The sequence below is a fragment of the Lipophrys pholis genome (genome assembly GCF_963383615.2).
Source record: "Lipophrys pholis genome assembly, chromosome: 13".
Taxonomy (NCBI): Eukaryota; Metazoa; Chordata; class Actinopteri; order Blenniiformes; family Blenniidae; genus Lipophrys; species Lipophrys pholis.
This window is the reverse complement of record NC_137632.1, coordinates 8,624,654-8,640,057: the sequence shown is the minus strand read 5'-3', so window position 1 is coordinate 8,640,057 and position 15,404 is coordinate 8,624,654. Positions and strand designations below refer to the sequence as shown.

At 42.5% G+C, this 15,404-nt stretch overlaps 1 protein-coding gene across 1 annotated transcript; it reads right to left on the bottom strand.

The window, feature by feature from the left end:
- Positions 1–378: 378 nt before the first annotated feature.
- Positions 379–14,104, bottom strand: rpgra (retinitis pigmentosa GTPase regulator a; the record flags this gene model as incomplete). Its single annotated transcript, XM_080478174.1, has 14 exons — positions 14,009–14,104; positions 12,859–12,984; positions 12,657–12,749; positions 12,331–12,393; positions 12,085–12,243; positions 11,832–11,981; positions 11,588–11,746; positions 10,939–11,094; positions 10,021–10,145; positions 9,673–9,873; positions 7,935–8,490; positions 7,791–7,864; positions 2,867–5,213; positions 379–416 (listed from the first exon to the last, which is right to left on the bottom strand). Exons 1-14 carry the CDS (start codon positions 14,037–14,039, stop codon positions 379–381), a joined length of 4,278 nt encoding a protein of 1,425 aa, XP_080334300.1. The 5' UTR covers positions 14,040–14,104.
- Positions 14,105–15,404: the final 1,300 nt, after the last annotated feature.

The following is a 15,404-nucleotide window of genomic DNA, read 5'->3' as shown; positions in this document are numbered from 1 at the left end:
GGTAACAAGTACCTTCACTATAATGACAATGTGTAACAATTCATGGGGTCATCATCTATCGGTTCATGATGTGAGAACCCAAAAAGCTGATTCTTCCTTTCCAAAGTACTTCTGCAGGTCAAAAAACACATTAAAAACAGAAACATTGGAAATCTTCTGACCCCCACTGATCTAAACAAACAATCAAGCCCATATTCGGCACTGAGGAGTAACTTTTGTGGAACTCCAGTGACTCACGGGCGGCTTCATGAAGTTCAACATTTGAAGCCGGGTCTCTAATTTCCCTGTTTTGGTTTTCCTTTCATTCCTCTGAGTGCAGTTTGCAGTGACAGCAGATTAAAGTCTGCAGTGAAAAAAAAATCTTCTAAGACACAGTTTTCACTGAATGTCCAGCATGGAGCGGCAGAGGGACGAGGCTGGTGGACGCAGAGCGGCATTTAGCCTCACAGGACGGAGCCTTTTCCTTCAGTAGTTTGTGCAGATGAAAAAAAAAAAAAAAAAAAGCAACATAATTATTTCAAATCTCCCACTCTGCTGTAGCGCAGGGCCGGGAAACCTCAGGCACCAGTGTCACACCAGGACATTTTCATTGACTCACCATCAGAGATCATTATTTTTTTCTTTGAAATGAGAAAAAAGTGTAACAAACACACACCATGTAGCCCCTGTTTCTTTGTTTTTTGTTTCAATTTCAGTACAATGATTTAGAAGACTGTTTTAAAATAAACTTAGAGGTGTGGTCTATATGAACGGCTCCAGGTGTGCAAGAAATGAGTTTGTATTTTATCCACTGCTGGGGATCGCTGCACACTCACTAACTAGAGAAATTCCAAGATCAAACAAGTTGCCGACCCCTGTTGTGGATTAAAACATTTCTTATTGCAGAGAGAAAACCGTCCAATCAGAACCTCCCTAAACAAACATCCAAGGTCAAAGATTTATTTTCTTGCTCCACCGCCTCTGGTTAAATATCCTGCATCCTTAGTTGTTCTCGGGTTGCAGTCTTTGCGGAGACATTTCATTTTGCCAAAATCAAAATTCATTCCGAAATATTCATTACTATATAAATAGATTCTGATTTCTTGTGGTTGAAAAAAGACAATCGGTCGTTTGTTCAAGATTTTTAATTTAAAATTGCGATAACGTTTTGATCAGAAGCATCAGATCAGGTTTTATTTCACGAAGTCTGTGTTTTCTGATTTTTATTTTAATATTATATTTATTGTATATGAAGCGTTTAGTTATCTTGGTATTGTTAAGGGTTATAGATATACAATTATAATAACACCGCCATCCTTTTGAGGTACAAGAGTGGAGCAGAATGTATCCATCCGTCACGGCAACCTACTGTATTAGAAAGTACTGTATAGTATGAGCTCATACTACTAGTAGGGAAATGAGTCTTTGGTTTTGCCTGATATATTGTCTACTATAGAATTAATACAGTAGTTTCTTCTTTGACCTTTGCTCTCAAAAGACAACTTGTATGTCCATCCTTTCTTTTCTGTTCTCTTGACCAGAGTTCATCTCGTCAAGCCACAAATCATGTGACGCTGTTCAGCTGATTCAGTACAAAGGAGAAACTGTGCTGCCGAGTGACAGTGGAATCCAGCAACTGTAGGATTCCAGACTAAACCTAAACCGTTGGTCCTGTTGGGAACGTCATCCGGTGTGAAGCCATGTTAGTGATCTCCTGTTGGAACGACTGGGATTGGTGGAATGTGGGGAAGTGAAACAGCGTCGGTCTTTGCTTTCATGTTTTCCTGCTGACTCGTATTTTTTACACGTGGAGCAGCAGCAGATGGGTTCACCGCGTCGTCACAGTGCGACCGTGAGCGGTGGTCGTGTCACTGCAGGTCCAGATACTTCGGCAGCACGTCGTTCCAGAACTGCTGCGGTCCGTCGGCTCGGTTCTGAGCCGCCGAGCTCTGCTTCGTCCTCGGAGCCGCTTTGGGAGCTTCTGTCTTGCTGCTGTCGGCCGGAGCAAACTTCTGCTTCTTCTGCTGCTCTGCTTGGTCTGGTTTGACCTTTTCTTCTTCCTCCTCCTCCTCCTCCTCTTCCCCCTCCTCCTCCTCTTCATCTTCCTCTTCTTCATCACTGAGTTGATCTCCCTCTTCCTCGCCCTCACTGCTTTCAGTTTGTGCCCGTTTTTGTACCTTTGAGTCTTCATCTTCTTCCTCATCCCCTTCATTCTCCTCTTCTTCAGCATCTTCCTCAGCTTCTTCTTCTTCATTCTCATCCCTAACGTCTTCTTCATTTTCTTCCTCAGCCTCTTCTTCAGCCTCCTCTTCTTCACTTTCTTCCCCATCATCTTCTTCAGCCTCCTCTTCTTCACTTTCTTTCCCTTCATCTTCTTCAGCTTCCTCTTCTTCACCTTCTTCCCCTTCAACATCTTCAGCCTCCTCTTCTTCACTTTCTTCCCCATCATCTTCTTCAGCCTCCTCTTCTTCACTTTCTTCCCCTTCATCTTCTTCAGCTTCCTCTTCTTCACCTTCTTCCCCTTCAACATCTTCAGCCTCCTCTTCTTCACTGTCTTCCCCTTCATCATCTTCAGCCTTGTCTTCTTCACTCTCTTCCCCTTCATCTTCTTCCGCCTCCTCTTCTTCACTCTCTACCCGTTCATCTTCTTCCGCCTCCTCTGCTTCACTTTCTTCCCCTTCAACCTCTTCCTTAGCTTCATCTTCTTCATTCTCTTCCCCTTCATCTTCTTGGCTCTCTTCCTCTTCCTCAGCATCTACATCTCTTATGCCCTCATCCTCCTCCTCCTCTTCTTCCACATCATCCTCTTCTTCCTCATCACTGTTTTCTTCGTCATTACTCTCTGCAGCGTCTTCCTCATCTTCCGTAGAGTCCTCCTCTTCCTCACCTTCTTCCTCTTCATTTTTGTCATCTTGCTCATCTTCCTTTTCCCGAGCCTCACTATCTTCATCTTCTTCCTCATTCTCACTCTTTTCTGTCTCTTCTTCTTCTTCTTCTTCTTCTTCTTCTTCTTCTTCTTCTTCTTCTTCTTCTTCTATGTCGCTCTCTTCCTCTTCATCAGCATCAGTATTGTTATTTTCTTCATCGTCTTCATCATCGATACTATCACTACTTTCAGACACAGAAGTATCACTTCCCTGCCTGGACTCTTCTTCCTCCTCTTCTTGCTCCTCAATTTTGCTGTCAGCACTCTCTGATTCGTCAAAACCTTCCTCTTCTTCACCATTGACCTCACTTTCTTCCTCTTCTTCATTGTTCTCCTCTTCACTTTCTCCCTCCTCCATGTCACTTATTGCAGAACCACTCTCGTCTTCACTTGCTTCCTCACTGCTTTCTCCTTCCTCTTCTTCAATGTCGGCAGCATCACTTTGATTGTTCTCTTCATCTTCCTCTTGAATGTTCGTTCCCTCTCCTTCCTCCGACTCATTTTCTTCCTCTTCCTCACCCTCTCCAGAAACACTCGCTTTCTCTGAATCTTCTTCACTCCTCCTTTCACTCTCCTCGCCTTCCACATCGCTTCCACTCTCTTCTTCTTCATCTTTGGTTCGCTCCTCATCCTCCGTATCCGTTTGATCTCCCTTATTATCCATATCCTCTTGAGGAGCATTGTGGGTTTCTTCATCTTCACCCTCAGCCTCCATGTCTTCACCTGTGATCTGCTCTGATGCGACACTCCTCGCTGCCTCCTGTTCTGACGGATCTCGAGTGGCGTGGTTGCTTTCTTCCTCTCCGGCTGACTCTGACTGGATGCTGATTTGAGCTCCGTTCTTTGTGCTCTCCTGCAATTCACTTGACGCTTCTGTTGATGAGAAATTTGACAATGCAGGGGAGGTAATGGCATTCTGCTTTGTGAACTCTCTTATCCTGCCTGCTCTCTTAGACGATGCATGTGAGGCTTTGTCAACGTCGGACTGCAACCCGCCGGCGCCTGTCGCTGCCTCACGCAGGACCGCCACAGCTGCACCCGCCATCGCGACAGCAGGAAGAGCACACGCGGCATTACTCAGTATTTCCCCCCACTGTGATTTCTCCTCACTCGGGCTCGGAAAGTTCTCCACGTTAGTTGTCTCGGTGATATTTGAATGGGTAGCAACATGTTCCGCTCTTCGTGGGGATCTCACCGGGCCTCGTGAGGAATCGGGGTTATTCGTAACTTCAGCTTGCGGTTCCTGTTGAGATGAAATCGGGCTGCAACGATCAGACACCTTCTTTAAATCTGCCTTCATATCGTCTTTAACGAAAGGATCAACTTCTTGTTTATCTTTCTTGCCGTCTCCTCGTCCTCCCTCAGCTTTTGCTTTCGGTTCTTTGTCAGATTCTTTTGCCTTCTTTTTGTCCTTTACTTTTGACTTCTGCACATTCCCACTTCCGCTCTTATTTTGTGGAATTGTATTCTTGGCATGGATAAATCGATTCTCCTCTCCTTTTTCTTGGATTTTACCTTTAACAGGCGTGTTTGCTGCACTTCTCACTGGGGTAGATTTCACACTTGCAGACTTCTTTGTGTCTTTTGAAGGTGTGGTGACAGGAGAGGTTTTTGACTCAACCTCCGCTGCTGTGCTTTGACCTTTGTGTGATCTAGACTTGTGCAGATCTTTCATTACGGGTGATTTGACTCGTGTGGTCTCCTGCTGCATCCACGCCTCCGCAGGGTTGATATCACTGCTCTCACTCTGGTTTACTTCATCTTTTGCAGAATTTTCTGTGGATATCGAATGAGTCGTTTCATTTCCTCTGGTAACTTTAATAATAGGAGATGTTTGGTGTGAAGCCAGTGTTTTTATTGTTTCTCTTTTTGGAGTACCCATTTCTTTCATATTTATTAGGTTAAGATTACTTTCCTCCAAGTTTTTATTTTTTCTTGCCTTTTTCTTCACCTCAGTCGGTGTCGGCTGTTCATCAGTCGTCCTCTTCTGGACAGACTCTTGTGTTTTTGGACTATACTCTGGCAGCTTGCTGTCATCAAGCTTCGGGACTTTAAAATGAGAAAGCTTCTTTCTGTCATTTCGAGTTTGGATTTGTTTGGATCCCTTGGTGATGTTTTCTTTGCCTTCAGATGTGACTTTGTGGTTCTTCCTTTTATTTTTCTGTCGAGAAACCTCTGTGTTGAAGGAGCTGGAGCTTTTCAGAAGCTTTGTGGGGAAGGCCTGAACCGAGTTTTGGGCGGTCGTCCCATTGATCTGTTCTGAAAATGCCTCTGCCTGTTTAGTCAGCCGTGTGCCCTTTTTCTTTTCCTGCAATAAATCAAACAGGGATTTAGTGAAATGGTAAGAAAAGAAAGAGGGAAGAAGGTCAAATACTGGGTAGAAATACATTATACAAAAACAGAAAGTCACACAATCACAGCGGCAGACTTTAAATCAATGTCTCTCCATATAAACTGTATATTTGCTTTTTGAAAAAACCCATAATTCATTTTAATAAACTTAAAAAGACTCAAAGAGACACCTCATAGAGCTTTAACAACATTGTGCCCCTAAAAGCGGCTCGGTCCATATGAATATAAACCTACCATATTTTAGAAAACACACCTGGACAAAGCATATTGTTAATAATTTACTAAGACGCCATTAGCAAATACATTGATATTGTGGCAAATCATTCTGTAGTTTTGTTTGAAATGTAGAGGTATTAAACACTAAAGTCATATGTGACAGAACTGATCATAACCTTCACTTGCAACTGGTCAAAGTAGAAGAATTCATTTCATTTTCTCACTTGAGGAAATATATAAAAAGCCCAGGCTCTCAAATGTACTCGCAGCATTAACAAGGTAGCGTTTGTAATGTGGTTCTGTACTTGAAACTAACAATTTTTATTATACTGAACCTTCTCCTTCGGTGTTTCGCTTCCAGCCATGAAGCGACTCATCCTCCAGACATTTCATTCAGTATGTGTCTTTACCTTGTGTCAGATTTCTCTCTGTCTCTCTCAAATGGCTGCCAAGTGACGTTGAACCAAAGAGTGTCCTATCTAATATTAAATCGATATTGTTCTTGTTGTTTGTGCCGTACAATCACTCTGATCCACCGAACATATGTGTGGGAGAGAGATCATCCTTCAATTTGAACAATATAAGCCTCCTGGGACACCGAGAGCAGAAAGAGATCATAACTATGTGGCATCCAGAGCGAGGGACAGCTGCTGGAGCAACCCCAAACAATGATATAAGAGAGGGGACAGAGCTACAATTATTCCACTTATTTTGTCTGTTTCTGTCTGCCACATATGAAGTACAGAGAGCGAGACACCACGCTGAATTGATGTTGGGAATTACACACAAAGATGCAGGCAACAGCTACTTCTTTCTTTCTTCTCATGAGCATAACTCCTCCACCGCATTTGATTGCAAGAATTTTTTATTTTTTTTTACCACAAAGTAGAGAAATGGAGTTCTGCTGTACAGACTCTAATCAAAGAGAAGAATCGCCAGCATCTGAAGCAGCAGCCTCTAAAAATCCCGCAGTGATTTCAAAAACTGCCAGACATTGAAAGTTGATGTTTTTAAGAAAAAGTGGCATAACCACGTACTCTTCACATATTTTTGGGGGGATTGATTTTCCAGCTATTAACTCGAAACAAATCCAGGCAGCCTGAATGTGATTGCAATCATTGGAGGGCTGAATACAAACTGATTGTAAAAGTAACAACAAAAGGATTGTTTTAGAAACATAACGAGTGAAATAAACATATTTGGATTCATAAAGATGAAGAAAATATCCTAAAACTAAAAATTCATGTATAGAACAGATCCCTGTCATCTCAACTTCAGTACAATAACAAAGTTGTACTTTCTGACTTTTCCAGTATATAGAAATAACAGATTTGTTTTTATAAGACATATGGCACAATGGAGCCAAGTAACAAATGCATAACATGGTAACAGTATAGATGTTAGTGGGAGGAGTAAACGCCCCCGCCATCGTGGAGAAAAGATGAGGAATCGCTATTTTTCTGCCACATAAACAGACAAAGGTTAATTGCAGGTCAGTGAGGTGTCATTTAATCACACAGCGGCTTCTCTGGCGGCACGAGGCGGGTAAATACAAGTTCAATAACTAATTAACATTCTTCACCGTGAGCCAGATTGAAGTTTTTCACTAACAAGCCTTTGAAAGCCCACACATGACGACACGCACTCGGCTCACAGAGTCACGCTTGGAACACACAGATCAGACAGGAAGGAGTTACTGCGCTCCACATGTCGCCGTCGCCCGTCACACACAATAACGCAGGAGGCTTATTCACAGCTTGCTTCATCACTGGCTGTGGAAACACTGATGAGATGTGGCAGGCTTCCTGCAAACTTTTTTTTCCCCCTAGCACTGCATGGGCGCTTGTATTTGTGTGTTTGTGTGTGTGAGGGCTGGAGCCCAAATTCATTTGTGTATTGATAGAAGCTATCCAAATATCTAAATCTGCCTGGGAGAGATTCATCAAAAACACTGCGGAGAGAAAGTACACTTTGAATGTTTGAAGTCCAGAGATTAAAACACTAAATTCCCTTTCATAGTTTAAATCCGTGTGGAAACTGTATGTGCACATACACAAACACACGCACATGCGCACACGCACACACACATACAGTGTGTGTGCTGAGGTATGCACATTTCCTGGAAAACTGAGCGAGTGTTCAACGTTACTGCTTCCTGCCCTGAAGTGCCTATAATCTGGACCACAAGGAAGAAGCCAACTGGGGGAAAATAACATTCAACTGAGTCACGGTTTGTGGCTCTGTGGGTGATATACCGTATTGATCTACTTTATCAGGCTGAGAATGCTGAGGAGCCTTTAAAAATCATCTCCCTCACCGTGTATAAGTCAGAGTCCGGCGCTTTCTCCTCCACATCTTCAGCCACTGTTTGTTTCTGAGGCGTTTGTGCTCCTGGAAGAAAAAGATCAATCAGACAAGTACACACATGAGTCACGTCTGAAGAAACACACTTTTAAAATACCTGATTGTAGCGAGGCAGTATCAGTTCGCTGTGTGAGCTTTTCATTGGTAGCATTAGTGGGGGGTCCGGTTGGGCTGCGGGGCTTTTTAGGTGACGAAGAAGAAGAAGAGACTTTGTCACTTAAGGCTCTTTTGGATGTTGCTACTGGATATACTCTCCTCTTTGCAGGCTTCTTAGCAGATGCTGGGACATTGGGGTTACACTTAGTGGCAGATTTAGGTGACAGTAGGGGGGAAGGCAGCTCTTTGAGATTAGACTTTGAGGAAGTAGCAGAGGTTTTACTCAGACACATGTTAGATGATCGTGACCGCGGGCTTGATGTCTTAGAGGACAACGCAGGACTTTGAGGGGATATGGAACGCGATCTGGGAGAGAGAAGTGGACTCTTTGTCGCTTCCGATTGTGGTTTGAGGGATGACAAAGAGATAGAAATGTCTTTGGAGATGTTTTTGGAGGTTCTGATGTTTCTGGACGTCTGCCACGAGGTGTTGAGGAAGCCAGAGTGAAGACGTGGGAGGCTCTGAAACGCCTCCCTGAACAGCTGCACGCTGCTCTCCTGGAACACAAGAGAGAGAGGAAAGAAAAGTGACCTCAAGGAACTGAACCATGGAGCTCATTCACTCTGGATTCAGTTGTGCTTTGTGGTTTGGTGTAATACTGCCCTCTAGTGGAGCTTAATAGTGATTACAACAACCTGTCCATCCATCCAGACACTCACACCTACAGGCAATTTAGAGTCAATTAAAGAGAAAGAAAATTGGAGCAGTGGTGGCCTCCAGGTTAGAGAAGCAAGCTTGGGGTGACAATCAAGGTTAACTGTGAAAATAATTGGTTTAATAATCCTCAAATTTACATTTTTGAACCGTGGAAGAAAACCAAAAGGGAGAATATGGAGACAGGGACAGGGAGAAGGTGCTTTAACTCAACAAATTATCAAGCTGAGGAGGTTCCACTAGGACAAGTGTGCTAACCATTGCACTAACTGATTATAATCAATAACTCAAGAATGCTGCATTTTTCAGGGGTTTTGCCATTTTTAAATTCTGTGTAACAGAAGGTATTGCAAGTATGAGGATCAGAATACAAAAATAAATTCTAGTAGGACCTTGGATATGCCTCACGAGGTTCTATCCAGTAACAGCCCACAGAGTATAACAAACATTTCTAATGGTCGTCAAATACATGGAGCTGGAAGTTCAGATTCAGAATATTGATCATCTTTATTGTCATTTGTAAACGACCACAACAAAATTTGACAGCATCCCATTGAGAAGCAACGCAACCTTTTTCCTTTATACTAACATACAAGATCAATAATATAAAAACACATGTTTGTGTGTATGAAAGCATGAATTGTACAATGAGGTGCACAGTTAAATATTTCAGAATTATTTTCTGATTGTCCAGATTTAAGGAGCTAAAAAAAACTTTCCTTACACAGGTTTGTGAAGAGGTGTATCCTTCAATGTCGTTTTGGTATTTTTCAGTTTGTTCTAGCTTGAGTTGAAAAACCTCAATTAATCTCAATTGTAAATAAGTATTTTCTCAGAAAGATTTTAAAACCTTTTAATTCTTCTTTTTTAAAAAAAAAAACTAAACGGTTTAAAACATTATTTCAGATTGTAAACAAGATCAAATACTTGAAAGTTTTGTTGAAACTGAAAGCAGAGCTGCTTTATGACGTAAAGCTTCCAGGAAACGCTGCTGCCGCCTGATGAAAAGACAAACTTTATCTTACCTTTTCTCTGCGGCGGGCTCGAGCAGAAGCGGCTGAGGCCAGTGACGATGGATCAATTAACGTTTCTTTCCAGAGGATTTCTGTGAGCCTTGGCTCTAAGAGGCAGTCTGTGATCAGGACGTCGCTCTCCGGCACCACGTCCTGACTCTCTGGGGGTCGCGGTGCAGCCATGGCCAGCATGTGGTGACCACCACAAGACACCTGAGGAATAAAACCCTTACTTACTGCAGTTTTGTTAATCTATCTTATCCCGTTAATGCTTCATCACATTGCTTGGTGTAAGTTGAATTCCCATAATAAGAAGTGATGTAAAGAGAGAAGGAACCTTTCTGAAACACCTTCACTTACTGCTTGAACGTCGTACTGGAGAAAACGTGTACAGAGCGTCGGGCTGAACTGATTGGTGAAGTTTTCCTCTCCGAATCCCAGTTTTCCATGACGCCCATCTCCGAACGTGTAGAGCAGCCCGCGGTCTGAGGAGGAAGAGCAATCATGACCAGATGAAGGCTGAAAATATTCAATCAAGGCTGTAAATATCATTTACTCTCTGCACTTAGAAACACAGCTGAGAGTAGTCAATTCTAATCAGGCACGTTTCTATTTTAATAATTGTACTATACATAGTTTCAATGCAGCCATTGCAGAGACACATTGGGCTTCTGGTGTCGAAACCCAAAGCTTGAATGAAGGGTGACAGTTGCATTGGACGAGAGAAATCCTTCCAGATTAAAACAAACACGAGAGACATCCTGACTCAGCCGAGGCCCCGGTGAGCAAATGGCCTCCTCCGGTGCGGTTGTTTTTTTTTTATCTTCCATCTTCTTTTGCTCAGCTGTAAAGACGTTTCTGCTCATTGTTGGAGTCATAATGTCTTTGAGCAGTGAAATGCTGGCGTGGAGGCGACAGTGGTCGTTATCCAATCTAAAGGCTGGAGCTGTGATCTACACTGGATGATGAAGACACTGATCCCCACGTTTCTCCCAGAGGTGGGCGAGCTCCTTGCGTGGCAGCAATTTTCACTGGTGTGTGTGCGTAGCAATGCAAACAGGCTTTCTGAGTGAAGTCCACTAACTAATATTGCTGTACTGTCTAAATCCCTGTACAGTTTTACTGTTTAACCCAAAGAAATTACTCTTATGGATGAAATAAAGAAAATGGCAAAAGGGATGTCATGGAATTCATAAATAGCCTCTTTCATGCAAAACACATTGTTCTGGGTACTTTTGAGACACACAGACGATAAAACACACATGGTCGACTGCTTACGTGTGATTACTGCCGTGTGGTTCTCTCCACATGCCACGTGTCTGATGCTGCTGTTACGAAAGTGCTCCAGTGGTTTTGGTAAATAAAGCTCAAACAGAAAGGTTCCCTGGCCCAGCTGACCGTGCTGACCCCTGCCGAAGGTGTAGACGTCCGAGCCTGGAGCAGAGAGACAAACGGGCCACGTTGGTGGACCACAGCAATGGTGCAGTGGTCAGTTACTGCGCTGAAGCGCAACACTGGTGTATTTGATGGTTTGTTTCTGTGCGGTTGCAGACCGTTTGAGAAAATACATGTCACGATTTATTCACCAAATTCAGTGCAACCAAGACGACGAGGACTTACTGATTCTCTCACTCCTTCACATCGATCAGTCAAGTGAAAAACACTGGTTGGAATAATAATAGCTAGACTGCCCTTTTTTTTGTTGTTTTTTTTAATGTCACTTTTTCCATTTTTACTTTTCTTAAAGTTATCAAAAACAAGTATTATAAGAATCTATGCCAGATTTATTACACCTTGTATTTTTCATTGACAATATATTTTCATTGGTCACACAAAATATTAAAGAACGACTGCCACATTAAAAGGTTTGAGTGGTTTCATCCCTCTGGTTGGAAAAAGTTGAATATTTTTATGCAGGGGGACGTACCAGTGAGTGCCACTGTGTGCTCCCCTCCACAGCACACCTGACTGACACGACCCACAATGCCCTGCACCTGCTGGGGGACCCTGTGATTAGACAGCTGCTCCTCCTGGAGACCAAGTCTTCCATTCGCACTCTCGCCAAACGTGTAGAGGTCGCCTTTCACTGGAGCGGGGCCAACAGAATACATGGCATGAATGGTGTCTGGGGAGTGGCTGAATTAACACCCACACCGCGTCTCGCCTTGTACCTGTGACCAGAGCCGAGTGGTGGTACCCACAGGAGACCCACATCACCGCCTCGCCCACGTCCACCTCTCTGGGTTCCGCTGCAAATCCCTCGTCTCCCAGACCAATCTGACCGACAGAGTTGTCTCCCCACATGAACAGCCTACCATCCTCTACACACACACACACACACACACACACAAAAAACCACAATTGTGACCACTGCGTCAGAATGTTGATGAGCAGACGAGCCTGTCATATCGTCGAGGGTCAGACCCGTTAAGGCTGCCGAGGTGTTGCATCCTGCAGAAAGCATTTTGATTGGAGCCCAGCCACAGAACGGATGCAGCAGGTGAAAGGACGACGTGTTGCTGCAGTGGCCCAGACCCAGCTGCCCCTCCCGGTTGCTGCCTGCACCGTAGACACTGTCCCGATCTGCAGGTACACAAATCCAACATGCAACCAAACAACCAGACTGGTGATTTCTGCCCATTTTAAACTCTTCGAATGTATAAATCTTACATGTGCAAATAATTGTGTGGTCTCTCCCACAGGCCACCAGCTTCACTCTCTCAGACTTGAAGGCTAAAAGAATGGATTTAGTTGGTTAATTGATAAATTCACAAAACGTTAATCAATACATGTTTATTTCAGTCAAGCTCATCATGAATTGTGTAATTTTTCTAATCATGAATGACAATAAAGAAATAACTAAAGCATTAATGAAACACTGTATTTGTAGATTGACTATTAGACCAATCAACACTGACCTTTAAAATGTTGTCCAATACTAAAACAACTTTTTTATTATTTTGTTTTGCAGCCTTGCATGCGGAGCAATACTTTACCTTTAACAGACGCAGGTTTCCTGGCGGCTGGTTTAAATCCCAGTCCCAGTTGGCCGTATGTGTTACTACCGAACATGACCAGCCGCCCATTTTCTGTAAAACAATCACAGAAATTTAAGTTGAGTTGACTGACGTTTGGTCTCTTCTCGTCCGCTCGTGGACAAACTGAGCCTTTATTTATAAAAGTACACAGTGTGTGTACCTGTGACGACGGCACTGTGCTCTCCCCCACAGGAAATATGCACTGGATGGTCATTCTTCAACCAGAATTTGCTTGGCACATTCAGGGCAAAGCTGCTCCGTCCAAATGTGAAGATGGCTCCTGTGTCTGAAAACAAGACAAGGGTGGGGTTTGTCTTCAGTCGGCCTCATCGGGAAGAGTTGATTGAAGAAAGGAGCCTCATGAAAACAACCTCAGAAAGTTACAAACAACAACAAGGAAATTAAAATGTAAAGAATTACTTCCCAAAAAGGACCAGAGATTAACAACGAATAAGACACAAACCACCAACAAAAGAATGAGTTGCACAAAGCATACACAGGTTCAGTACCACCAAATCTAAATTAAACCACAAGTTCATGAAAGAAAATCAAATACATTTGAATTTTCAAACTACATTTTCCAATCAGCTATCCGGTAGACTTTAAAAATAGAACAGCCACAAAGAGAACTGAACAACTACAGTAAGGCAAGAAGATGCAACAGAAATATACGTATCTAGACCACAATAACTCAAAACAGTCACAAAATCATGAAATCATTTGAAGGATATCTGCAATATAAAGCAATCGGATTTCCCAAAAAAGCCACAATAAATAGCAAACTCACCCTTATGAGTAACATGGCTATTACAAATGAATTCAAAATAACTATAAAAGGACAAACAAGTAGTACAAAATCACCACAAAAATACCAATCTACTACATAAAAACACACAAGGACTCAAACAATTTGGCCACAAGGAGTCTCCCCCCAAAAAGGTTCGTGTCAAGAAATTAATCAAGAAATGAATCAAGAGTCATAAAACAAAACACACACCAAAAAAAAAAGGGGGGGGGGGGGATTCCTGTGCCCAGACCCCCAGTGTTTTTGTTTCTGCACATGAGTGTACTCTACATAAACACGTTGGACTGACACATTGTGCAGGACACTACCTGCCTGCAGCTTTCTAACTTAACCCGGGATAAATCCCACCGCAACCTGCTGCTGGCAGACCTCAGGCGATTTAAAAGGCGGCCGGCGGACAGAAATAGCAACAACTTACCTACAAACGGTCCACAGGGAGAGAGAAAAGAAATCTAGTATTCGTGAGTCTAAACTGCTGCGTGTTTGATATCTGCTGTTGTCTCACCGGGTATGTCCTCAGTGGTCTGCCCCGTCATCGCCACCGCTGCCCCCCCGGGACCACACCTCCTCACCGGGCAGCTCCCTGAGCTCTGACCCGGAGATCAGCGAGGTCAGCGGGAGGCAGGAGGAGCGCAACAGAGATGAATATTATGGAGGACTATATATAGATAGATAGATAGATATGTGTGTGTGCGTGTGTATAATCAAATAATTAATTAAATGTGTCATTAATTCATTAAAATGTAAAATTAATGTAACGCAATTTTTTTTTAATTATAAATATATATATAATTATTTCACTGTTTGAATAATTATGTCAAAGCGGTGTTGCGCTGCTTCATGAATTTATTTTATCTGTCAAACTCCTGTCAAAGTCAGTGGGCGGGGCGAAGGCGGATCTAGTCGAATCCATTGCTTTGGTCTGAAAGCGCAAAACATGCTAATGACATAAAATAAAGAAAAAATAATAATAAAACAATAAAAAGAATTGCTGTTCATACAAAAAATTGGTTGCATTAATGAAGTGTCACAGACTCACAGGTACAATCTGGATGTATTATATCACATTTGTACCTTTTAAATATTTTCTTGCATGGATTTCCCAGTGTTAGCCATTTTATACGTGTTGGCTATTATAGCCTATTTTGGCTTTTACGCTACTTACTTTTTCCGTTTTGTCTTCTTTTTGTCTTTAGTTGGTCTCTTTTTAGATTTCTGTTCATTTTCCCTTATTCTTATTTTCTTTCTTTTCCTTTTGATTGTTTTTCTTTTCCTTTCTTTTCCTTGTTTATTTTTGCCTCTTTTCTTGTTTTCTTTTCTTTTCTTCAAAGCTATGGCTGACTTAGCTGTTTTACCTTATTTAGCTGGTTCTTTTTTCTGGAGTTTAGATCATTTTGGAATGTCAGCGCGGAATGCAAATAAAACAAAATTGAAAACAAATGTTTATTTACATTACTGAAACATTCCAGGAGCTGAAGAGCCACTTGTGGCTCCAGAGTTGCAGGTTGAGTTCCAAAGAGTTCCAAAGCATGGCAACTACATTTACTGGAGGATCTGCAAAAACTTTCTGGAGTTGGTGAGAGATGTTTAGAGTTTAAAATATCTCTCACCACTGAGGCATTTAACAAGCAGAACAGAGTCTTCCTCTTGTTTTTTATTGTTTGCAAATAAAGTTTTGTTGAATAAAATCTACAAACCAGTGTAGAGGTGTTTAGTGTAGCTGTAGGAACTGTTGTTACTTCATGTGCAGAAGTGAAGCAATAAGATTTCTCCACCAGTTTTAGTGGAAACAAGAGTTTTTCTATGAGTAAAGAGCAAATTTTAACATGTAGCGCCACCTAGCGTATTGGAATGTGTTCATTAGCTCTGAGTCGATCCTCCATCTGAGATTGATCTGTTCT